The following is a 27,838-nucleotide window of genomic DNA, read 5'->3' as shown; positions in this document are numbered from 1 at the left end:
TCTGGGGAATGTACTCGTTTACCTCAGATAATGTTTTCATTCTGGATACAACCATAAAATGGTCTATGGTCTAATAAATTGATGATCAAACTAACTGTAACTAGGGCCGTCGCCTTGCCCTCCCTCCCCTTAATGGTGCGAAACGGGGTAGTAAAAACGGGGACGCGGTTAAGACACATGTGTGGCCCGTAAGACTCGCCCGTGGCTCCGACATGCGTGGCTGGTTAAGACTCGCCTGTGGCTTCCGTGTGCGGTTAGGTTAGGGTTTGGGGTAGGCTGTCGGACTATTGCGTGTCGGACTGTTAATATGTCGGATCAAACATATGCACCCCACGATGGGTAATGTCTCAATAGTAGAGCAGGGGAACCAAATGCAACTGCCCCAAAGTTATATTGTATTATCATACTCCTTGGACCTGTTGATGACACAGGACCGACATGCGGAAACAACGGTCGGACATGCTGTCGAACATATGCTGCTCCTGTGCTTGCGGTTAGGGTTGGAGGTAGGTTGTCGGTCTAATGACAGTCGGCCCAATAGTATGTCTAAACTAAAGCTTGTACCCGAAGGGACAAGACGGCGCTTTCCTGAGGACACTGCGGGACATGTTTTCATGAAAGTGACTTGAGTACATTTACTCATACTGCAACTAAGTATAATTTTGTGGTAATTTAACTTTTCGTCCAATTTTAAATACTTTATACTTCTCCACTACATCTCATAGGCAAATATTGTACTTTTTACTCCACTTTGACTATTTGTAGATCTAGATTATCGCAAAACATCCAGTAACCGATTAAGGCCTATTTTGTACTCTGTCTATTTGAAAATGGACAATCTTAGAAGCTCACAACGTGTCACATCGAGACATGGTTGTGAGCTTGTATATCTGCCGTGATGGACTTGAGGAGTTGGACCTGTTGATGAGTCCATTAGCAGAGGGGGACAACAAGTCTGTCCTGAGGACACACAGAATGGCCTCTGTCCAGTCAGAGGTTTTTTCTTCTCCCTCCAGTTGCTTGTGTGTCATGCTGTCTCCCTGCTGTCTGTGCTGTGGCTGCAATTTGGTCTTTTTCCTCACTCTCTCTAAGCTGGCCTTGTTCCCAGAATGTGTTGGACGGGTTTCAACCCCTGACCCTCTGTACAGAACCAACCCAGCGCTTCTCTTCTCTTCTCTTCTCTTCTCTTCTCTTCTCTTCTCTTCTATTCTCTTCTCTTCTCTTCTCTTCTCTTCTCTGTCCCCGAATGGAGGCAAAAACAACTACAGTCCAGGGAGTCCTAAATCAGTGGTTCTCAAAAATATTGGGCTAGGAGGACCCATTTTTTGGGCACTCAAGCATTTTTATGGGTCACGACTCACAAGTAATTCCACCATATTTCTTCTTCCCAGAAATTGGAACATTTTTCTAAAATCTTCCCCCCAAAAAGAAAGAAAAAAAACCTGAAAACAAATCCTGATTAAATGTTCATATGGTACTTTTAAAACTTTGGGTCCCGGGCCTTTTTATTTTCTTTTTGTCTTCACCCACAGCTGAAGTGTGAAAGAAAGCGTCAGGTTTCAGATAATGGATGTGGGGCTTTAAATCCTGTGTACCTGTGAGTGCTGTGCAATAATTTGGACAACAGAGCAAAACAGCCTAATAACAGACTCTGGTCCACAGCCGCCATTACTACAATATACATTAAAAGGTAAATGGTATAGCGCTTTTATCCAAAGCGCTTTACATAGATTGTGCATTACATTTACCCATTCACACACACATTCATACACCGATGGCAGGGAAAACCATGCAAGGCACCAACCTGCACATCGGGAGCAATTAGGGTTACTTTGCGGTGGCCATCCGGCCACTCTACCTCTGATCCACTGCCGCCCATACATTGTAGTGTGGCTGTCCAGTGGAAACATTGTATGTCCAAAGCAGTTCCGTTTTTGTTATTATTTTAAAAAAAACACAATTGTGAAAATGGTACCGTACATCTACAAGCTCACAGAGATCTGCTATTCTCACTACTTGTGTCTTGTATGCCGAAGTATGGCATTAATTTACAAAACAATATATAAAACGTTGAAATATGGAGATAAGAGGTTATCCGCCAAGGACCCCTCAAATCGATACATATTACAGTAGATCACACGGACGGTAAACTCAACACAGTTACAGGACCCATACTCAGGTGCCAGGCACACACCTGCTGGCAGTTCGCTCAAAACGAGAGTGATTACCAACAGAAGCATATTAGGGGGTTTTGGCAAAGTCAAATCTTTGGGGGGCGCTACTACGTTTAGCCGTGTTGCTCATCCCACAATTGCACAATCCTTACGTTATACCTTGTTTTAAAGGCGAGTCCTAATCAACGATAACAACAATTTAAAATAAAATTGGTATTATTGAAGGGGAGAAATAATCGACCAAAGTATTTTTTTTAAATTGAAAGTGGCTAAGTCTGTCTGTGTGTTTTAATACATATTTATCCAATAAATTATTACATGAGCATCTGACTAAATAATAACTACATACATTGGAACACAGGTTCCTTTTCCCCCCATTTCCTGACGAGTAGCAGTTTTGGATAAACAAGGTTCTGTGACGCTGTAACAGTCATCTAATGTGTGAACAGAGTACAGACGCCACACAGACCCTTCATAAAGGAGGCCAGTGTGTGAACGACTAAGGTAGAGCGGCCGTCTTGGAAACGGAGGGTTCTAGGTTCCAATCTGGCTCCTTCTGGCTTCGTTTCCCTGACACTGAACTGCTCTCAGTGAGCAGATTGGTGCCTTGTACCGCTTTCCTCCACCGTGTATATGTAATGCACATTGTAAAGAACATTGGAGAATAGTGCTATATAAAAGTGCACGGTTTTTATTCACCCTGTTCTATCCACCGCCTTTGCCAGATATATTTCATCCATGATCCAGAAATGTTATGGATCTCATATATTGTTAATTTTGTCGACTAAAAAAACAAAATGCAAACTAAGCTGTGATGACTAAAACTATGGCTAAATATACTGACAAAAGTTGGTCAACAGATAAAAACTAGATGGAAATGTTAAACAAGGTTTAGAGAAGAGACGATGTATCCAGTAGAACTAATCAATGTCATTTTAGGCTTGGTGGTTTTCCTGGGTGTCACACTCTGAAAAGCGAAAACATTTTTCAACTGTACTGTAGTCAGTACTACTACTGACTGAATAGTTTTAAAGACTATGACTAAAACTGAATCAAAATGTGCTGTCAAAATTCATACTGATTCCATCAATGTGATAAACAGGCTTTGCTTAACTCCTCCCTGTTCATTTGACCTTGTTTATGAAAGGAGTTAATCACTTAAACCCTGCTATTATACTTAGTTGACCAAGGTCCCTCAGGGCTTTATGCTAGGTCGGGTCAGCTAGTATATCCCTATATAAAAGCAGAATCTCTTAGCTGTAAATTGCTGATCTACAAGCTCACAATGCGTCGCCATATGACGCATTGTGAGCTTTGTATATCAGCTATTGTCAACAAATGTTATCCCCAAAATAAGGACGCAATAGGGTTCATGTGGTGGTTGGTTAATCATTGTTATTGTGGCTTATGTAGAATAATACAAATTCAGTTTCAGATTCACCTTTACATCTGCAGGTATGAGAGTAGGCCTGTATTAAGCGAACAGTAAGGCTCCAAGCACATTATGTTTGACAGGAAACACACACACGCGCACACACACACACACACACACACACACACACACACACACACACACACACACACAGCGCATTAGACCACAGAATGGATAATATTTTGACGAATCCAAAGTCCCGTCTCTGTTCCTGCGCGTCTCCTACTGGCTCACAGCCCATAATATTTACTCGGCTCACTGTGTCATGTTCTGTTGCCACAGCAACCTGCCTCAATATATTCCACCTCTCCAAATCAACTTGTTGGCTGTCACCTGTATTTTCTCAAAGTCTATCTACTTAAACCCAATGCTTTATAGTTGATGGGAGACCCCCAGGGAAATTTTCTTGTATATCAGCTCACGTAATGTTCACAGCAGAATAGAGGGGGGCTCATGCCGAAGAGATAGTGTGGAGTTTAACCCATTTTGGGCGGGAACCCCTTTTGGTGTTTCATTATGTTATACTTTAGCTATTGAAAAATGGGTTAAAGGGGATTGTTCTCTGAGAATGGATGAGATAAAGGAATGGTCCAGTCACTGATGAGTGAGTGCTTCGTTGCTGTCAGGTTAGAAACCTTATATCTCCATATTTAAACTTTTTATGGTTTTAGAGGGGTGTTTTAGAGGCCCCTCCTATGCACAGCGTTGTGTGTATGAGCATTGAGCACGGAATGGGCCCGGAATGCACAGTTTTGTGTGTTTGTGTGTATGAGCACGGAATGTGCTCAGCTGATTAGCTGAGCACATAATGTTATGTAGGATGATAAGAGCACCCCTCACTTCACACGAGTGTTTCCATAAATTCATGCCTTACAAACACAAATGTTGTGAAAATAGCATACCGGTACCTTCAACGCGTTGCAAGCTTGTAGATCTGCTATTTTCGGGGTGCACACGCAGATCCGACACCAAAGGTCCGAAGCGCGGGGACATGCGATGCGAAAATGCGATGACATGTGCTGCTCCCGTGCTTACGGTTATGGTTAGGTTAGGGATTGAGGTTTCGGATCAATAGTATGTCAGAACTAAAGCCTGTACCCCTATTTTCACTATTTTATCAAAATAAAAATAAATAATAAAAAAGGGACAGTTTTGGACGTATGAGGTTTCCAGTCCACCCGACTGCAGCGACTTCCAATATAGGGCTGCAACTATTGATTATCAATTATCTATCAAAAACTAAATAAAATATTCGTCTATCATGAGGAAGTGCCCAAAACAGGGACGTCAAGTGTTTAAGTGTGTCTGTGGGTTTTATAAATATTGAACCAATGAAATGTATTAACAAGGGGCACCAGCTGGCCTAGTGGTCCAGGCGCATGCCACATATAGGCTCTGGCCTGACAGCGCGTCGTGTGTTCGAGTCCCGTTCATGACGACCTTTGCTGCATGTCTCTTCCCTTCCCTTCTCTTTCCTGTCCGTCTTCACTGTAACTATCAATAAAGGCACAAAAGCCAAAAACAAATCTTAACACAATATAATGCCCAAGACGTCCACAGATGTCATAGGAACTACCGCATGTAGTGCCCATGACGTCTGTGGACGTCTTTGTAAAAAAACAAACAAGGCCAGCTTTCCTTTTTTTTCAGAATGTGGGTCTAAATGTGGGCACCCCACTTCGCTATTTTGAAAGAATGAAAGGGCACATAATGTATTAAAAGAAAAGTAATAACAAGAGCTTGTGACTAAATAATAACTACATCGAATCCTTTTTTCCATTTCAAGAAAAGTAACGGTTTTGTTCTTTTGGTCAAGGTTTCTGCCCGACAGCATTGTTGAGAATGTTGTTGAACTTTCAGCTAAGAATGTTCACGTTTAAGCACTGGACAGAACGTCCAGTACATTAACTGGAGTAGGCCTACTGTAATTAAGAACATTTTGTAGTATTTAAACGGAAATATTGTAAGCTACCTTATGCCCTGTTTAAATAAATAGTGAAAATAGCCAATCTACAAGCTCAATGCATCGCATCGTGTTGTGAGCTTGTAGATATGCTATTTCCGTCACTCTTTGGAAATATGTAATGTCATTACAGCAATGCATTGATATCAAAAAAGAAAATGTGCTTCATAATTTGTACCTTGAAATTTGAATTGACTTGAATTTATATATAGCCTACTGTAGGCTATATCTACTTTGTCCACCACATGTGTTTAAGGCAAAGAGAGAGGGTGGCACCTTTTTTCTTTTTTTTTACCTTACTTCACCTTACTTCCCCCTCCTCCTTCTCAGTGGTCCTGGCCTACATGCTCGAGTGGCGCCGGGCTACACAGGCAGTTTGTTCGGCCCAGCCGGTGTCATAAAGTCCCTGCAGAGTGCAGCTCTGTGGCGCTGCATGCGCGCCGCTACTGCGTCACACGCATTATGCTTCATTCATCACCGCAATTAAACACTTTGGCCTCACTGTTTGGCCCCGTCTCAGTCTCACAGAGCCGCTTTGTGGCCCCCGGAGGGCCCCTGTTCTCTCTCTCTCTCTCTCTCTCTCTCTCCAGTTGGCTCTGTGTTTTCTGCTTCACTTTGGACTCCTGATGTCCCAGCGGAGTCATGTAGCTAAAAATACCAGCTGGCCGTCCTAAAAATACAGAGTACTGTGTGACCTACTGGGACCGAATAGGAGCTCACTCTTGCTTTCTCTCTCCGGACACGAGCATGCGCACGCACGCACACTAGGGGAGCAACAGTTGATCGAATTATTCAAAATTGATTATGATAAGATAATGCATTTAATGAAATACCGGTAGTCAATATCTTTTAATTATTACGAAAGGTATATAGTTTGGGCTATGGAATCGCCATGGTTACAGCCCTGCAAGCTATGGGATCATCTTTAACTACTGACTACAAACGGCCACACAGACAGAACGGTACAAGAACACACACACACACACACACACACACATCTCTTCATATTACTAGCACGCAGATTAACACATGCAATGTTCGAATCCAGGTTGTGTTATTAGCACTATAGCTTTGCTCAAACAGCTTAAACATCAACTTCCCATGGTTGTGGGTGGCAATGATTCCATGTCGGGATGTCACACCTGGGGTCCTCGAAGCATTCGCTGGGGATTTGTCTTTCAGTAGGCAGACAAAGGAAACCATGGGTGTGGAGCAGTCCTGCAAATGTTAGTTTTTTCCCCATATGAAGTGAACAGAGCACACAATACTTTGACTGTGCACAACCCCGGGCCGGGTATGGACTAGTCTAGTTATATTTTTAAGCCATTACAACAGGGGAAAGCATCTCTGTCACTTTAGATTTTTAGCGTTGGCTATTCAAAAATAGCAGATATACAAGTTCACAGTGCATCACTTCATAGTTCATTCTATGCTATGCTGTGCTATTTTTTAACATTCTTGAAAGTGTTGAAAATGTTGCATAATGTACATTTTGTTTTAAACACATCTTCTCTTCTGGGGGTCCCTGCCACAACCAAATACATCTTCTCTTCTGGGGGTCCCTGCCACAACCAAATACATCTTCTCTTCTGGGGGTCCCTGCCACAACCAAATACATCTTCTCTTCTGGGGGTCCCTGCCACAACCAAATACATCTTCTCTTCTGGGGGTCCCTGCCACAACCAAACACATCTTCTCTTCTGGGGGTCCCTGCCACAACCAAATACATCTTCTCTTCTGGGGGTCCCTGCCACAACCAAATACATCTTCTCTTCTGGGGGTCCCTGCCACAACCAAACACATCTTCTCTTCTGGGGGTCCCTGCCACAACCAAATACATCTTCTCTTCTGGGGGTCTCAAATGATTTCGTACCAAGGACGCCCACATTTAAAACTAGTGATTTAGAAGGCATTAGGCAATAGATGTTTCAAAGACTCTGACATTCCTAGGGTGGGTTTTTTGTTGTTGTTGCTCTGAGCACTTTCACTTCTCATGCTTTTGCACTGACCAAATGGACACTTTTTTGATTGGTATTCAAACCCTGTACACTCAAGACACTGCCCCCGCTGTCACCCATAGATCTCCATATATGGAGCTGACCTGTTCTGACATTCCATATGTTGATCTGACCTCATCAAACTCTGTACACTCAAGACACGCTCCATATGTGGCCAGTACAGAATTCCTTCCATATGTTAATCTGACCCCCCATGCAAAAGCGCCAGCGCTCACCCAGCAATCTGCTGTCACCCAGGCGGATATGTTGATCTGACCCCCCATGCCAAAGTCTGTCTGTCTGTCTGTCTGTCTGTCTGTCTGTCTGTCTGTCTGTCTGACAAACTGAACAAAGTATAAAGTTGACAGACACAAATGAGGTCTTGCAGTAGGTGGAAATGTGAGGATTGGAGTTTGGCTAGAGTGTTTGTGGTCAGGCTTCGTGAGGCTTGTTAACGGTCATTACGTTACTTACTGAAACAAGGACAACCTAGATGTGTGCATAGTTGATCTGTGTGGTTTATCACCTTTCCTTTGGGGTGTCTGGTGGCACGTCTATGGTCTCAGCCCAGGTTTGTTTTGGAATATCTATCACCCTCTAAGGCAGTGGTTCTCAAACCTTTCATTACCCCTACATTACATTACATTTTGTTTGACTCTGTTCAACAGAGAAATATTGTGAAAAGAGCTTGAGATCTTGTAGATCGGCTATTTTCAAATGTTTGCCTCTTTCTTATATTATTTGACAATTTGGTTAGTTACAGGTTTGGTTAATGGACAGTTAGTTTGTTCTGGTCTTAAAAGTCCTTAAATTGTCACTTCACTGTCCTCTGAGGACCCCCCCAAAATCATCTTCTGTGTTTTAGGCCCAAACTGCAAGTGCAACTCCTTACAACAAAACAATTTTAAAGACATGTCACACCAAAGCAACTCCTTGCAACTGCCATTGGGGATAATGGTTACACATGTAACAACTCGCAACCGTTTGGTTACAAGGAGGTACATGGCAAATCATTGGTGCGGTTTGGGCCTTAAGACGGCGTGTGTGTGCTTGTGTGCACGTGTGTGTGTGTGCGTGCGTGTGCACGTTTTGTTTGAATAATTTCGTCATGGATGTGTCATTTTGCTATGGATTTGCATGACCGACAAAAATCAAAGTCGATTATACTACTGCAGCTGCTATTGATAGCGATTATTTGATAATTCTACCAAATTCTATGTTTTAATAGTCAAGTTTTTTTTTCATCATAAATGATTTAATCCATTATTTTGACCTAATCCCTAATTGCAAGTGGTTATCGTCTCTGTCGGGTGGTAAGGTCATATGTCCAAAACTTTTTCCTTTTCAGTAAATTCCAAAATAACAAATGTATCAGAGTTCTGATAATTTAGATTTGTGTGTGACGCTGTAGTATGATCAAGTAGGACATTTGATTTCCGAAAAAACACAAAAGTTAGAATATGAAGATAAGAGGTTTCTGCCTTAATATTGGACTTAATTGGACCCTTTATGCAGTGGTGGTAAAGTAACCAAGAGCATTCTGTCAAATCTCAAGTAGTATTCTGAGTAAGGTTGTCCCGATCCGATCACATGAATGGAAATCGGGGCCGATCACGTCACTTTCTAATGATCGGAATCGGATTGGGAGCAAAGAAACGTGATCGGGACATCCCCAGTATCAATATTATATATCCATATCATGATATTCGACTGGATAATGTCTGTGACTGTGATATGGCATAAGTATTCTATAAAAATATAAATAAAAAAACACGTGATCTCCCGATCACGTGTCCCTAATTCTGAGGTACTTTTACTTTAATCGAGTATGTCCATTTTTCAATACATTACTTCTACTTCACTACTCCACTGTAATTACTTGAAAACTTTACTTACAATTTTGTATGCATTGGCTATTGAAATATTTAGATACTTTTACTTTGGCACTGTAAGTATATGTTGATGCAATACTTTTTTACTTTTACTCAAGTACAATTTTTAATACAGGGCGTGCCGCCATTTCTATATTGTGCTACTTTTACTTGAGTAAAAAAACACCAATCAGACTACTTCTTCTACTCCAACACTGCCACTTATGCTACTGTATTATTATACATATCAAATCAATTATATTAGTTAGATTAACTGTTGCTAATCTTGTTTCAGTGATGTGTGTGTGTGCATTGTGTCTCTGCGCTTATGGTTCTGACTGTCAGCCAATGATAGCTTTTATAAATTAGGCGTGCCATCGCTGGTACGTTGCCAGGCAAATTATTTCTCCTTGGCGAGCATTGTTATTCACTTGTACTTGCATATAGTGATGTCATAGTGAACATTGTTATTCACTTGTACTGCATATAGTGATGTCATAGTGAACAAATATATTGCCAGCTTTGGTTTCAGAACCAGATGTAGGATGCCCTTACTTAACCTTCATTGTTTTATTGTTTTTAGGGCCAGACCGATGTCAGATTTGTGGGTCTGATGCTGATCCTGATTTTGAGAGTCCTACCTATACCACTGATGTTTTGACCCATATTTTGACTGAAACAAGCACTAATAATAATGTATACATTTGTGTATTTGAGAACCTTCTATAGAAATCAGCTGCATCAGTACAGAAGTCGTAAAAAATAATAATGGGAGATATATCGGCCAAACCATTACCATTTTGCAGGCTCATCTTTTTTTTTCCTCTGTTGGTTAATCCTAGTCTGAAAGAGACCGATGCTTTTCTGGATTTAGAGGGGCGGAACCATCTCCTTAGGTGACTTCCTATTGGTTTACCAACCTATATGCCCCTCTCCCCACCCCCCTGGCCCCCTCTTCTCCCAACTCCACACAGTGGAGAATACTGACGTCACCACAGTTGGAGTGACACCCCTCTGCACTCTTATTGGTTAGCATACAACGCATGCCAGTTCTCATGCATGTCTCACCCAGGCGTTTTTTTCTCCTTTGAAAACAAAACGCCTGCAGTCTCCGAGGTTAGTTTAAACCTAGCATGCTGCATGCCTATTCTGGGGGAACATTACCAAAAATAGAGGGTAGAGCTGTGCTGGGAGGCTTGTGTCCCGACTGACCGTGGATGGGAAGCTGTGAGATGCTATGCTAGATAGCACATCTGGGCCAGTAGGGCTAGCTGCAATGGACAGCAGATGTTACTGAAGTCAGTTATTCCAGGTGAGCAGAGAGGCTGTCTGGGAAACAGAAGATCCCTGGTTCACTTAAAAGGGATAGTTCACCCCCTAAATAAAACCATTCTTAAAAAAACAAACAAAAAACATAGCTCCCTCACTTAACACTTTGATTGCTACAGGATCTCGGCAGGCCTATTTTGATGTTGCTACCGTTTAACATTGCACAAAGGCCTTGTTCGGGGGCCCACAGCAAAATGTTCTCTTATAGCGAGAAACACACGCATACATCAAAAGAAAGTTGAACTTGTCCACTTCAATTTAAAAAATCACACCCGTGTGAACTGAGTGGTGTAAGGTTTTATATAGCATGATCAGCTGTGGTCTGACGTAATGTCTGACGTTAAAGATCTTTGGCTAGGTAGACTCGTCTTCTGATGTGATGATTTGTGACCATGAAGTTGATTCAGCTGGAGTTTTTGTCCGATGTGAGGTATTATATAAGGTAAGGTATTATATAGCCTGATCAGCTCTGATCTGACGTAATGAAATCACACCCGGATGTGATTTCACAACTGGCTTTTTTTGCGCAGAGAAAATGACCACGGTTGCTACGGTCATCCAGTTCACCCGGGTGTGATTTAATTACGTCAGAAATTATTTTGAACATAGCAACCATGCTCATTTTTTTCTGCACACAAAAGCCAGTTGTAGGAGTGGTTTACACCACTCAAAAATACATTTTGATTTTACCATGTTCCATTCTGGAGATATTGACCTTTTTGCAACACCTGCATTTGCCTGGAAGTGGTTATCTTGAACAGCGAGCAGAGTTATGGATCGTTTAAAGTCAGAGACATTGACAGGCATATATAAAATTGAACCCAATAAATATCCTATACATCCTATACACCGAATTAAAGCCCTGAATGTGTACTTTTACGAGGAAAACAGTATACATTGATCCCATCTACAGTTAGACAGTAATTGGTTATTGAATGCAGCTTGTGCCCACCAGATAACTTCAGAGAAGACATGGACGTGAACTCCTCAATATTCACAAAATAAGGCCTATAGCGACATATAAATACTATATACCGTATGAAACAGAAGACTCTCTGCTTTCATAAGAAAAAAACTTCTACTGTAGTAATAATAAAAATCACACCCATGTGAAGTGAGTGGTGCAACTCTGTCCCATATTCTGTTCTCTGCTTATTCAATACAGCTCGCTATATACGGACTGAGGCAGAAAGTCATGTAAACCTTTTATTTACAGTTTGGTCTGTAAACTTCTACTGTAATAATAAAAATCACACCCCTGTGAAGTGAGCGTTGCAACTGTTCTGTACTTATTCACTACAGCTCGCTATATACTGACTGAGACAGAACGTCATGTAAACCTTTTAACTGTTCTCTACAGTTGCGCGGTGCAACTGTAGAGAACAGTTGCACCGCTCACTTCACAGGGGTGTGATTTTTATTATTACAGTAGAAGTTTACAGACCAAACTGTAAATAAAAGGTTTACATGACTTTCTGTCTCAGTCCGTATATAGCGAGCTGTAGTGAATAAGTACAGAACAGTTGCAACGCTCACTTCACAGGGGTGTGATTTTTATTATTACAGTAGAAGTTTACAGACCAAACTGTAAATAAAAGGTTTACATGACTTTCTGCCTCAGTCCGTATATAGCGAGCTGTATTGAATAAGCAGAGAACAGAATATGGGACAGAGTTGCACCACTCACTTCACATGGGTGTGATTTTTATTATTACTACAGTAGACGTTTTTTTCTTATGAAAGCAGAGAGTCTTCTGTTTCATACGGTATATAGTATTTATATGTCGCTATAGGCCTTATTTTGTGAATATTGAGTTCGGGTCCATGTCTTCTCTGCAGTTATATCTGGTCCTGGTGGGCGCAATGTGCATCCACCCAGTAACCAATTTATGACAAACTGTACATGGGATCAATGTTTACTCTTTTCCTCGTAAAAGTACACATTCAGGGCTTTCATTCGGTGTATAGGATGTATAGCATATTTATTGTGTTTATTGTTATATCTGCCTGTCAATGTCTGACAATAAACCTTCATAACTCTGCTTTCTTTAGATGAGGATGATGATTGCCTCGCCTAATCTATCTCACTGCTTTCATTGTTTTGATCGCAGTAACATTGGGGGGGGGGGTCATGGGCACATTGGGCAGCAAAAGTCTTGATCCGTACGGCTATAAAAAGTCCCATTCCACCGTTCGGTTCAGAACTATAGTATAACGGTGAGACGCGTTGTCATCATCAGCTGATTTTGTTTTTCAAGCTAGTATAGGGGAACATGCCTGGGCATGCAGCATGGGGGCGATGGAGAAAAAAAAAAGCTTCACCCGGCTGTGATGTCGACGACAAGGAAAAAATTACTTCCACAGATCACAACACCACGGTTTAGGACGCGGAAAAGTTCGTTATACATTACACCCGGGTCGATTACGTCCCCGACGCATTCATTGCGGTCTTATCACTACAATTATAATGAATAAAAAAGCGTTACAATCACACGTCCGAGCGATCTCCGATTATGACGGCTCTGCATGGCGATACGTGATCCACCAACGGAACACTGTCTGTTGTCGTGGCTGCCCCTCGATACTGTGGTTAGTTTGTAGTATTGTAGGCTCGGGGATCGTTTGGTCGCTACAGTATGAAGAAGGAAACATGCATCTGTCCATGTGTGTTGCAGACGTTTTGCAAAGCCGATCCGGTGCATATGTGTTTAGGCAGCGTTCCGTTCATCATGTTTTTTTCCGAGAGACAGAGGAGAGCCCCCATCTCGCAAGATCCTCCTCCTGGAGAAACAGGAGGGGAGGGGGGAATCGAGTATTATAGTGTTGGGTGAAATGTCCGAGGTGGAAAGCCTGGTGAGGCGAGGTTAGGTGAAATTTGATTATTTTCACACACCAACTAGATCGGCATGGGCGCATCCATTTTACACTGGCTTCTACACGTAAAGCGGCCCGCCCTCCTGTTTTCAGGAGGGGAGGGTTTTTTTTTTTTTTTTTTTTTTGATCACGTGAGCGGGACTAAGCAGCAATGACAGGGGGATGGTTCTTCATTGTCCGGGTGGGTAAAAAGATGAATGAAAGTATGCTATAAAAAAGTGATTAGAACGTATGGATACGTGGTTCGCACCGGACGTTTGATTAATTGATAACGTATTGATACGTGATTAGCGTTCGCTGTGTTAATAGAATCTATATCATTTGAGTATATCAGAGATGAATGAATTCATTGGGTTATTTTCATGTATGCACAAATGTACTGTGACAAAAAGGACCCCCATTTCCCTTGTACCCAATGCGTTCCTCCGCTGCTTTCTGACCACAGCGTGGGGCACAATCACACACTGTTCCAGCCCCCCGACTGCCCTGCAAACAAGAACCCCCTCCTGCTTTTCAGTATAAGTCAGGCTTCACTTGGGAAGGCACGTGGGTGAAATCACCTCTAAGTAGCCCAACCCCTTGCATCCAGCAGCGAAACGCAGTCTGCCTTGGGCAGTTGGGAGATGTGTTTTGTTGGATGTATACACACCGCTCCTCGGCCAAAAGTAATAAGCTATGGGAAGCTATTTTTCGGTGGCACGTTATGCTTAATATGATCAAACAACAAGTTTACCTCAGTGTTTTTGTGTGGGGACATGTTCTGTGTCTGCTGCGTGGATCAGCGCGAGTGAGAGCACACATCAGCACCGAGATGTGCTGCGCGCACCCGAAAGTGCACAGCAGAGAGGCATTCCATAACTTTCATTTGGTGTTGTCGAGACAGATTGGTGTTTTTTCCGCTACATATTACATATACTGTACATATTAAGGCCTGTTTACGGTGTGTTTTAGCTGGGGTTTCGCCTGGAGGGCTATATGGAAATCTGGCACGCTCTTAAACTAAGTGAACTGTGAGAAAGTGACGTTCAGACACACGGCAGAAATGAACGAGTTCACAATAATGTTCATCAAGCAGAAATACAGTACAAAATATGAACGAGTTCATGAACGATCGTTCATTGAACGCGTTCAGGGACAACACTGCATTTGGTTCCATTTGTATGCGCTCAGTTATGGGGGGTTCCTTGAAATTCCAAAGTTTGAGAACCACTGAACTACGTGTTGAAGCAGTTTATAATGGAGCCTCCGCTCCATTACGCAGCCATACATACATACATACATACATGCACCGTTTCGGACATGGGAAGGTGCGCCGGAACCGGCCCGGCCCCCTGGGTGCGTTCCTGCGGGTCTGGATGTTCCGGGGAACCCCACATGGTAAAGCACAAAGCACAAAGCACAGTACACTACAATAAATGTAGGCTATAGTTGAACCGCTCAGTTCACACAGGTGTGATTTTATTTTTTATTTTAAGATATTTATTTTTGCTTTTACTGCCTTTACTGATAGTATACAGTAGATAGACAGGAAATAGGGAGAGAGACACAGAGAAAATGTCATCGGGATCGGGACTCGAACCAGTGACATGGGGGAGCCTAGGGATCCGCTCTACTCTATCTTGCAGACGTGGGATTCCCTCTACGGCAGACCGGCCTATCGGCCTCCCCACACACACACACACACACACACACACACACACACACACACACACACCCCTCCGATTTGTCAGCCGCCGCCTTGTGTTGAGGGAGTGAGTCACACATTTTGTCAACAGGAGAGAGACAGGCATGTCTCTGTCTGTCCCCGTCGTGTTGGGTTAATGACTGATAGAAAGTCCTCGCTCGCTGCACAAGGCTCTATCTGTGTTGACCAGAGCCGGCGCTGGTTAATGACTAATTTCAGGTGTGTGCGTGCGTGCGTGCGTGCGTGCGTGCGTGCGTGCGTGCGTGCGTGCTTGCGCTTCTGTTTACTCTTCACCTGTGTGTAGGTGAGTGAGCATTTTGGGGGAGGGACAACCCGGGCTTACTCACTCACAATGTTTTTCACATTAACCACTTAAAGCGAGGAGCCCCCACCAGGAGGATGTAGAGATTCTGTCCTACTGCTCCCGCCCGACACTCCCTGCTGCAAGTATTGAAATTTGAATCTTTGCTCGAGGCCAAAAATATCTGATCTTATTTTGTTAGACATCATGCAAGGAAAAACATGTTCATCAAGGAAGCATCAAAGATGTATACACACAAGTCTTCCCGACTTGTTTTCATTGTGGTCCTTGGTCTGGGACAAACAACATTGCAACAAAATACATACATTACATCAATAAACCAGTAATGCCCTTTTTAAATTTTTAAATTTACATTTTCGAGCCAGATAGGGCTTTACGCCTGCTAATTATTAAGGCCAGACGGTGCCTCGGGCCAGCCCAGATAGGGCCCAGGTACAGTAGGGCCGTGCCTTAATTTTCGGGCCAGTTGAGAACTCTAGTTTTCGCTGGCTGCCGGGAGCGACTGCACCAATGCCTTTGGAGTGGGCATGTCTAGAGTTTGAATGGACAGGTCAAAAGGAGACGTCGAAGAGGAAAGACGGGTGGGGAAGGATCAACATATGGAATGTCAGAACAGGTCAGCTCCATATATGGAGATCTAAGGTTTTGAGGTTTGAGGTCAGATGTTGCTGGCCGGCTCCATATATGCAGCATTGCAGATCTAGGTGATGATCCAGTATGGCTATCCAGGGTTTGAAGAGGTCAGTGTTGTGATCTTCATATATGGTGATGGCAAAATATGGACGAGACGTGACGGACTGACTGACCGAGGCGTGACTGACTGGTGCAGGTTTTCATAGTAAACTGCGACCTATGGTCGCAATAAAACAACTAGAAATGCACTCTCTGCCAACTTGCGCCTTGCACACAAGTAGGCCATGTATGGCCAACTTGTGCGGTTGTTGTCTTGCCGAGACCTGAAAGGCCTGAAGAACACAGGACCACACAACACAACACCCCGCGCAGGATAGACGCTTCTACAGCACTAGAGAGAGAGAGAGACATGCTGATCTCGACAATTCAGTTCGATTTTTATCATAGTGCCGATCCACAGTTTATGTCAAGGACCCCCACATTGAGACGAGATTCAAGCGTGCGTGTGTGTGTGTGTGTGTGTGTGTGTGTGTGTGTGTGTGTGTGTGTGTGTGTGTGTGTGTGTGTGTGTGTGTGTGTGTGTGTGTGTGTGTGTGTGTGTGTGTGTGTGTGTGTGTGTGTGTGTGTGTGTGTGTGTGTGTGTGTGTGTGTGTGTGTGTGTGTGTGTGTGTGTGTGTGAGAGAGAGAGAGAGAGAGTGATGGACACAGACAGGTGTTGTGTCAAGAGGGCATCAGCTTGCAGTTCTGGACTTGAACCCAGAATAAGAATGTTGTAGTACACCGTAAAGTCCTCAGTGTTCATTTGACTCAGTGTACGGATCCATTTAGGTTCCAGTCTACCAAGGATTTTACTCTGTAGTAGAGCTTGTCTCCATACCTAGCCAGTACCGTATCACAGAGTTGTATAGAACATTATGATTTTCCTAGTGTGACGCGCATTAGTCTCCTATGGACACAATATTAGCGTAAACAAACGGCGGGCACAGCGACAACAGAGCACTGAAAACGGTGGCTAAACCTGTTTGTTGTTCAACTGTATCATATGGCAGTATGTCACAGAAGATGCGGTCCAAAAACGGTGGCGTTGAAAACCCACTGCGTGTCACGTAGCGAGGTGTTTCACTGTTTCAACAGGTAGCCAGGTTAGCTTCTGGCTAGCTTCCAGCCAACAGTCCAAGGCAAGCGAACTTGTCTTTTCCCAGGGATAGTCGGGGAATAAGGCTGCATCCTTCCCACATGTTGCCGTTGATGCATTATAGTCTTCCTTAACGCAAAACAATAACGAGATGCCAGCTACAGAGTATAGCCTTGTGTTATTGATCAACATGGTGGATACTGTGGATTACTGGATGTTTTGTTGTTTAACCAGATAAACTGCATTTTGGTGAGTCCAGTTTTTTATTTATTATTGTAGCAGCTAAAATGGATGTAAGGTTGAGGAAAGGTGAAATGCTGCTGCTGCTGTTGTTGCTGTATGTGATCTCACTGCACATGGGTTTTTTCTTTTTTTTTTGCTGCTGCTATTCAAAACTCCTCTCACTGCGTCATTATTACATAATGGGTAGTTAAACAACTAGTCGACTAGTAAACTAGGCAACTAGTAAGAATTACTAGAAGTGAAAGCCCTAAAAAAAAGTGTGTGCGTGCGTGCGTGTGTGTTATGACTATGCTGTGGCCACAGCGATGGTCAATAGGTGCGGTTGGCAGGGGCTTTTCTAACTCCAACAGCAAGAGAGAGGGTGAATACATGGACGGACTGGTATACCACAGGTCCATTATTTGATTCCATTTGTGCCCTCTGACTTAAGTGTGTGCGTGCACGTGCGTGTGAGAGAGACAGTGCTTTGCTTGCTTCGTGCACCACTTGGCCACCTGCCTCAAGATGCATATCTTTTCAACCTTAAAACTTTTCAACCTGTCTTCCAACTATTTTTCTTGGGACGTTTGAGTAATATAATTTGATCAAGCCTTTAACATTACAGACTACACAATAAATTATACAAAATTAAGAATAAAACATACTGCTGTCAGCATAGAGATACAGAAATAAGTTCTGGATCGGAATTGATCGATACTACAGGCTGCCATACATCCATATGTTTTGTCAGGTGAAACCTGAGTAACATCTAGGTGTGAAATGTCACAACCTAGTCGACTCCAGGGTTGCCAAGTCCGCTTATTTCCAGCAAAACTTGGATTGTTTTTTTCCCACAGTTGCTTGCCTGGTTTTTGGAGGTTGGTTAGCTTATTTCTGAGTGAATCCTGAATCCTGAAAAGTAGCAGTTTTGGACACATATGAGGTTTTCCACCTGACAAAGACAATATCCTTCCTGCAATTCTTACAAACGTCTATTCATTCATCATCTTGTTTAGACAAACATAATAATCTCATAATTTACAACCGGTCTGTAACGCTGGTCGCTGGTTTAGTTTTATAGGCCATGTTGTTGCCCCAGAGGCAGACAACGTCCTGCTTCCGGGCTGCATGCTTCCTGGCCTATTGGCTCACAGTTAAAGGGATTAAGGAATTAATCTGGTTTAATTACGTTGGTCATCCATAAATCCAGTTTAATTACACGATCATCCACTAAAGCAGACTTGATTTAGTTTTCGTCTAAATACACACAACCTACTATTATCAGTCGACATGTGTGCGAGTGTGTGCCGTAGACCATCCTACTCTAAATGCGCCGTGTGTGTGTGTGTGTGTGTGTGTGTGTGTGTGTGTGTGTGTGTGTGTGTGTGTGTGTGTGTGTGTGTGTGTGTGTGTGTGTGTGTGTGTGTGTGTGTGTGTGTGTGTGTGTGTGTGTGTGTGTGTGTGTGTGTGTGTGTGTGTGTGTGTGTGTGTGTGTGTGTGTGTGTGTGCGGTTGTAATGCACGTAACTCGAGAACCGTTTGCCCCACCGACTTCAAATTCGACACACGCGTTCCACACCCCCGCAGAGAGTGCAGTGCCTGGTATCGAGTCGGTCGGACCCACGGTTCTCCAGAACCACCACAAAAGGCTCTGGTCAGGCTCTGCCAGTGCGTCTAATCAGCCTAAATCCCCTCACCTGTGCAATTTCCAGCCTCTGCCTCAGCCAATTGATAGCCATGGCAACCCCACACCTGCCAATTGATTACTTAACCAGTCCACTTTTCACAGTCAGTTTGTTTTTGTGAGGATTCCTACCGTAGGGGACACAGGGACAACATACAAACTCTGTACACTCCTTTTGCCAACCCCACTCAGGGTATGGGCTCTGATGACGCGGAGGAGAGGACATGCCCTCAGCCCCCACACTGTCCCCAGCAGGAATAGAGCACAGTATCTGTGAGGCAAACAATTTGTATTTCTGTTTGCCTTTTAGGCTTCGTAATCACAAATTGCATTTGTGCACTTAAATATACAAATAAATCACTGACACATTTAATAATAATAATTTACAATATAGCGGAAGTAGTTGATCCACAAGAAAAGAGGGCCGCATTTGTAAAATGACTTAAAGTCTGGGGCCACAAGACCGTGACAACGACACCATTTAACCCCTTGACTGTGTGCTATCTATGGCTGCTATAGGTCCCATGGGACACCATAATGGACACGTTGCGTCACTTCGTGCTGCGCTATGAGCGTGTAGATCTGGTATTTTGAAAAAAATCCATATCACTACGCCCAAAAAATAGTTCCATGTGATAGAGGTGTCTATAATTTGTCAACGTTGAACGAAAGTTGCGCTAATATTTTATAGGTCAACAATACAAATGACTTTTGTGAATTAACCCCCTTATGGCTATTGACGTAATTTACGCGATGAATCAATAAATCCCTTATGGCCAGTGCCGTAATTGACGCAATCGTTTAATTCCCTATAATCGGGGGCTTAATGTAACGAAATGTAGCAACTTTTAGCTTGTTTGGCTAACGGCCGATGTAATCTACCTAAAACCGGCCGAAATCCGCACGTGCACGGTCGATCACGCACGCGCGCGGTCTTTATGTGCAGGAAGTAGATATTTCAGTGTACCTGGCATCAGTGACATGGTAGAGTCTTTGAATGTAAGTGAATGTAAGTTGCTGATCGTATGAATGATTTTCTTTCTCCGTTTGTTAATGCATCTGGCTGAAAAGAGCACAAGCTCTTAGGATGTGTTTGAAGAGGATGGAGATGGACAAAATCCTTAAAAAAAACAACTAACACATATAAGACTAATGGATGCATAATGATAATAATTTCTTTGGCAGAAATAGTTACCCGTAGTGCTCTTTTATGTTGATATGCCACTGATGTACAGTAGCTTTTGCCAAGTTATCCAGCTACATGGTAAAAACTAGATAAAGTGCCCCTCGGGGCACAGGTCTCCACCAGGGCAGGTCAGGTTGTGGCCTCCTGGTGTCGCTATAATAGGCCAATGTAAAAGGGGTGCCATTTCTTCTTATGCATTGGATGGCAATTGGATGATTTGAGGCACTTTGTTCCAAAAATGTGTTTTGAAAAAATCCACCTGTTGGTGGCGCTATAACAGGCCAATGTGAAAAGGGTGGGATATATTCCTCAGCCTAGTAGGAAAGTCTGTGAAAGATTTCACATAAATTACACGCTGCGTTCAAGATTTGAGGCATTTTGTTCCAAAAATGTGTTTTGCAAAAATCCACCTGTTGGTGGCGCTATAACAGGCCAATGTGAAAAGGGTGGGATATATTCCTCAGCCTAGTAGGAAAGTCTGTGAAAGATTTCGCGTAAATTGCACGCTGCGTTCATGATTTGAGGCTTTTTGTTCAAAACGGGGCCAATCCTGCCAACTTTGAAAGCCAATGTTAGCCTGTGTGTGTGTGTGTGTGTGTGTGTGTGTGTGTGTGTGTGTGTGTGTGTGTGTGTGTGTGTGTGTGTGTGTGTGTGTGTGTGTGTGTGTGTGTGTGTGTGTGTGTGTGTGTGTGTGTGTGTGTGTGTGTGTGTGTGTGTGTGTGTGTGTGTGTGTTCGAATTGGATGGAAAAAACGAAAGTACGTATTGTAGACAAAGTCATCAAGTTGCGTGAGGAATGTGAATTGCTGGGGCGATTTTTAATCATCCAAGGCAGCTGACCAAGTTTAGTTCCGAAACTTGAGGAGGAAATTTGTGAATATGAGATGTCAATAGTTCCCCGTTCTCTGTGTGCTGTTGATGGCACCCTGTACATTCCCACAGACAAAGCCAGTCTGATGCATGCAGTAGAAGATGCCATGGCAGAGCCTCTTGAAGTTGTCCCACAGCCTGATCTGAGGTAGGAAGATCTTCCAGGTATCCCACAGCCTGTCAAAGTTCTGATAGTTGACGCCATGGGTGTTCTTCAGAGTATGAAGAACTGCCATGCTGAAGCTGGCAGATCTTCAGGATGCATTTAACAAACGCTATGATGAGGGACGCATTGTCTTTGATCGGTATATCTATTGACAGAAGAGAGCAACTTCATCTGTAGAATATGAAATCCATCCAGAGATGAAGCTCACCATGTCCATCAAGGATAGTAAAACCAAGTTAACCACTTCACTAATCAATGACATGATGTATTTGTTTTTGCCCTGAAGTAGGGTAATTGAAAGGCCGAGAGTTGACAAAAGTTAGCTTTTTTTCCTTGAAAACAATGAAAGGCAGACCAAATTATGATGTCTGTTTTGCATAGCTCAACTCACTCAAGGATGTATTTTATCTGAAAAATATTTTGTGCCATTAGTGTCACTAGATTGGTGCCCGGCTGTAGAGAACTGAGTTGATGGATGATGGAAGTTGGAGATCCATGCCACACCCGGCTATGCAATACCTGTTGTACCCGTGTCCGTTCCACGCATTTGTCTGTGTCCCTTTAATGCCCATGTATAGAGATATCTGTGTCTTTCTCTCTGTTCCCCTTTATTCCATATATGGAGTTCTGTGTCAGGCATGCCCAAATATGGAGTGTTGTGATGTCAGAACAGGCCAGTGCCATAAATAGAGCCTGGGCAGGGGCCCTGTCCAGAGCGGACAAGAGGCCTTTTGTGGCGGTTCTGGACAACCGTGGGTTTGACCGAGTCGACACCAGACACCGGGCACTGTACAACACTGTACAAGAACACAATTAGAGCATGTAGATTAGAAGAATTGCTATTTCGATCAACGTTTGCCAAATTTCATCAAATGGTGGTCCGTGGCTCAAATGCTGAATACATAATGGACCTTGATATGAAATGGGTTGAAAATCACCTCTATATTGTGTACAAGATGTAGTCACCTCACGAGCCTGTCAGTCACATACATTGTTCAAACTAATTGAGAAACCTGTGAACATTCCCACCTCAGAAGATCACACCTCTTGAGAAAGCATGGTGTTTCTTTCTTCCTGTGACGTGCTCCTCTTCAGTCATCTCGGCGGGTTAGCTTGAACAATTTCCAATTAAGATGTGGGTTCTTGTACCAGTGTCTTGATGTCAAATGCAGTACTGGTGGGTGTTCATTTAGGACCCTGAGTGAGTGGTGAGTCACTAACATTCCTCCTATCTAGTAAAGTAGCCTATACATTGTTTTATAAGTTAATGCTTATGTAAAACCTTCAAAATGGTCAACTTGTACAACCAACCATCCAATAATATATATTTCTTTACATCTATTTTTACATTGGAATATGGAATGAATATGGAATGTGTTCCAGGCCACAAGAAAGCTCAGCTGGGGTGAGATTTGGGCCGCGGGCTGCCAGTGTAATATCACTAGTGTAGAGATTTGGCCCGCGGGCTGCCAGTGTAATATCACTAGTGTAGATGTGGCCCGCGGGCTGCCAGTGTAATATCACTAGTGTAGATCTGGCCCGCGGGCTGCCAGTGTAATATCACTAGTGTAGAGATTTGGCCCGCGGGCTGCCAGTGTAATATCACTAGTGTAGATGTGGCCCGTGGGCTGCCAGTGTAATATCACTAGTGTAGATGTGGCCCGCGGGCTGCCAGTGTAATATCACTAGTGTAGATGTGGCCCGCGGGCTGCCAGTGTAATATCACTAGTGTAGATGTGGCCCGCGGGCTGCCAGTGTAATATCACTAGTGTAGAGCGAAAAAAGGAAGGGGACTACGTATAGAGGGGTGACCTAACCCCGGTTAACAAAGTTTATAGAGATGAAGTGGTTTACCACATGAACCCTATAGCATACCTTACCTATTCTAGTGGTTTACCACATGAACCCTATAGCATACCTTACCTATTCTAGTGGTTTACCACATGAACCCTATAGCATACCTTACCTATTCTAGTGGTTTACCACATGAACCCTATAGCATACCTTACCTATTCTAGTGGTTTACCACATGAACCCTATAGCATACCTTACCTATTCTAGTGGTTTACCACATGAACCCTATAGCATACCTTACCTATTCTAGTGGTTTACCACATGAACCCTATAGCATACCTTACCTATTCTAGTGGTTTACCACATGAACCCTATAGCATACCTTACCTATTCTAGTGGTTTACCACATGAACCCTATAGCATACCTTACCTATTCTAGTGGTTTACCACATGAACCCTATAGCATACCTTACCTATTCTAATGGTTTACCACATGAACCCTATAGCATACCTTACCTATTCTAATGGTTTACCACATGAACCATATAGCATACCTTACCTATTCTAGTGGTTTATCACATGAACCCTATAGCATACCTTACCTATTCTAGTGGTTTATCACATGAACCCTATAGCATACCTTACCTATTCTAGTGGTTTATCACATGAACCCTATAGCATACCTTACCCATTCTAGTGGTTTATCACATGAACCCTATAGCATACCTTACCTATTCTAGTGGTTTATCACATGAACCCTATAGCATAGCATACCTTACCTATTCACCACATGAACCCTATAGCATACCTTACCTATTCACTACATGAACCCTATAGCATACCTTACCTATTCACTACATGAACCCTATAGCATACCTTACCTATTCACTACATGAACCCTATAGCATACCTTACCTATTCACTACATGAACCCTATAGCATACCTTACCTATTCACCACATGAACCCTATAGCATACCTTACCTATTCACCACATGAACCCTATAGCATACCTTACCTATTCACCACATGAACCCTATAGCATACCTTACCTATTCACCACATGAACCCTATAGCATACCTTACCTATTCACTACATGAACCCTATAGCATACCTTACCTATTCACCACATGAACCCTATAGCATACCTTACCTATTCACTACATGAACCCTATAGCATACCTTACCTATTCACCACATGAACCCTATAGCATACCTTACCTATTCTGGTTTACCACATGAACCCTATAGCATACCTTACCTATTCTAGTGGTTTACCACATGAACCCTATATCATACCTTACCTATTCTAGTGGTTTACCACATGAACCCTATATCATACCTTACCTATTCTAGTGGTTTATCACATGAACCCTATAGCATACCTTACCTATTCTAGTGGTTTACCACATGAACCCTATAGCATACCTTACCTATTCTGGTTTACCACATGAACCCTATAGCATACCTTACCTATTCTGGTTTACCACATGAACCCTATAGCATACCTTACCTATTCTGGTTTACCACATGAACCCTATAGCATACCTTACCTATTCTGGTGGTTTATCACATGAACCCTATAGCATACCTTACCTATTCTGGGAGACGATCATTCGTCAGAAATAGACTATCTACAAGCTGCACGTTGTTTTTTGCTGAATCTATTTGGTGTCGAGGAGAATACTAAGCAGACCTATTATAGAGCCCTGGGGGATCTCTGTCAACCAAGTGGTTAAACAAGTTTGATGTGTTTTTCTTTCTAGTTTTTTCTTTCTAACTTTTTCCAAACGAGTTTGCACTAAACACAGCCGTGAGTAAGTGCTGGGCGCTTTCCGTTGCTTCGGACTTGAACCCTCAGAGCGAAACTGTGAGTAAGTCTATGAGAGAGAGCGAGAGAGAGAGAGAGAGAGAGACAGGTATTGCTAGAGATAGTGTAGTAGTGGAATGTGTGTGGTGGAGTTTTTGTGGTTTGCAAGCGGCCTGGGAGAGAGGGGGAGGGCCCGCTGCTTCAACTCTGATGGCTCTCCTTCACCCTTAAAGGGACAGTTGCATCTAATGTTCCACTTTTCTTCCTTTTTTTTGGTGTGTGTGTGTGTGTGTGTGTGTGTGTGTGTGTGTGTGTGTGTGTGTGTGTGTGTGTGTGTGTGTGTGTGTGTGTGTGTGTGTGTGTGTGTGTGTGTGTGTGTGTGTGTGTGTGTGTGTGTGTGTGTGTGTGTGTGTGTGTGTGTGTGTGTGTGTGTGTGTGTGTGTGTGTGTGTGTGTGCGCGCGCGCGTGCGGTAGCTTTTCCTTCTCTCTTCTCTTCTTCTTCTTGTCTACTCAGATTTGTCTTGGTCACATTTGTGGTCACACGTTTGGTTACTTTTTTGTTTTTGAGGGGCGCAAGCCTCTCCTATACACAGGTTTAATGTTTGTCTTTAGTTCAAAGTTTGTTGACGCATTGACAATGAAGGGAAAGGGTAAAACTTTTCAGATGACTAAAATATGACATTTTATTCAAAAGACTATGACTAAAACTAAATTAAAAATGTGCTTTCAAAATCAACAATGGGTTGACAGTGGTGAATTTCCTGTGGTCTCTGTCATCCTGGGCTTAAAGTCGGAGTGCAATGGCTTTTTCGGTCATTTTATTTAGAAGTTTGTAGTTTCAGTCTGTAACAGAAGCCTGTCCTACGTTTCTGAACCAATCAGAGCGTTGCATCCCTTCAGGCTACTGCTACATTTATTTACAGGTGAGAGACGGATGACCAACAAAGCATATTTGCTACTACGTGGCTTATTTCTAACCTATAATGTTTTAAGATACATATTTTAGCATGCTGATTAACTTTAAAATGAGTAATACACTGTCTGGATGTCATCTTGAAGTAGTTCTGTAATCAAAATCAGCTGTTCTTTGGACGGACAACAATGGGAATCAAACAGGTGATTGAAATCACGATTCATTTTTATTCATGCGGGCCTCGTTATGTCATCACGCAGCACATTTTTGTTCAAAGGAAGTGATTAAAATGGGCTTTTTATGGACTTTTGATATAAACAATACACAGTACAAAATGGAAATGTTCCCATTGTTTTGGCATCTATTGTTGCGTATGCCCATATGATGACCACAGATGTGCTCTAAAATGTGAAAAGGGTATTTTTTATTTCACTCCCATCTATAACCGTGCTGCTTCCTGTGTCCCCCTGCAGGTCAGCAGCATGTGGTCAGTGACGCGTCCTCCACAGCAGCAGCATGGCCCAGCATGGCGTCCGTCCTGCGTCCACCGGGTGAGATGAGGTGAGGCCTCATCCCCAACTCTAGAACAGTAGTTCTGAACCACAGTCTAGAACAGTAGTTCTGAACCACAGTCTAGAACAGTAGTTCTGAACCACAGTCTAGAACAGTAGTTCTGAACCACTGCTCTAGAACAGTAGTTCTGAACCACTGCTCTAGAACAGTAGTTCTGAACCACTGCTCTAGAACAGTAGTTCTGAACCACAGTCTAGAACAGTAGTTCTGAACCACAGTCTAGAACAGTAGTTCTGAACCCCCCACACACAAGTCCCCATGGTCCTTCACTGCTCTGGAAGCCCTGAATTTAAAGGTTTACAATAAGTATCGGTAACAGATCTTTAAAGACATTATTTGTTTTAAAAAATACCAAAAATAGCCGATCTTTTTGGGTGCCTTAAGTCTGCAGAGTGAAGGTTCTTACTGTACACAGGGGTCATGTTATGCTTTCCGACAAGTGACGAATGACGCATCGCACTACGTGTCTCACGAGTTTTGAGGATTTGCCATTTTACATGTTGTGTCGACAGCATGGGCACAACATGTAAACAAGGAAGTTAATGTGTAGTCTGGTGCTTCATCATCATCAGAGTATGCAACATATGATGAAACGTCAGCAACCATTCATTTTTCCAGAGGTTTGCAGTCTGCAGAGGTGCTCGGCAACTGAAATTACATTCACCATAATCAGAGCAGAGCATTGGTTCTCAAAAATGTTCATGTCAAGGATACACAAATTGATATGTATCCGGGACAAACCCCCCCCCCCCCCCCCCCCCCCCTCAAATAAATGAGGTCAGTTAAAGGGTTAACTGACTGACTCTTTTTCTCTTCCAATCAGCGTCAGCTGTGATCAGCGTTGAGCTCCACCCACAAGGACGCCCCACAGATACCTCTCCATACCACACCCCACAACCTTCCCAAATCCAACAGCCAATCAAATGCACCCGGACAATAAACTGGCCAATCATGGCAAGGCGGTGACCACCAGCGACCAAGGCCGATCCCATATCCCCAGCGTGAGTCAGCAGCAGCAGCAGCAGGCTCAGCAGCAGCTGCAGCAGGGCTCTCAGGGTGGGGGTCCGGGACATCCATCGGGGCCCAAGGGAGGCGGGGGAGGGGCCCCCGGGAGCCATGTCAAAAGCAACCCCATCTCCTCCTCGGCGGCCAACCCCGCGCTGAAGGCGGCCGTCGTCGGCCAGTTGGCTAGCGGCGGTGGCGCAGGC

General features: G+C 43.4%; 1 protein-coding gene across 4 annotated transcripts in view; it reads left to right on the top strand.

The window, feature by feature from the left end:
- Positions 1-27,838, top strand: part of bcl9l (bcl9 like) — a 67,348-nt gene that overhangs the window by 13,100 nt on the left and 26,410 nt on the right. For all 4 annotated transcript variants that reach the window (XR_013791174.1, XR_013791175.1, XM_079514828.1 and 1 more), the window contains exons 2-3: positions 26,531-26,618; positions 27,454-27,838. The exon at positions 27,454-27,838 is cut by the window's right edge and continues 130 nt beyond it. Coding sequence is in view for 2 of the 4 variants with exons in the window: in XM_079514828.1 (XP_079370954.1) it covers positions 27,554-27,838 (285 nt within the window). In the remaining 2 variants the exon portion in view is untranslated. The remainder of the gene's footprint in view (positions 1-26,530; positions 26,619-27,453) is intronic.

This window comes from Electrona antarctica, assembly GCF_951216825.1.
Source record: "Electrona antarctica genome assembly, chromosome: 11".
Lineage (NCBI taxonomy): Eukaryota > Metazoa > Chordata > Actinopteri > Myctophiformes > Myctophidae > Electrona > Electrona antarctica.
This window is presented reverse-complemented; position numbering and strand designations above follow the sequence as displayed.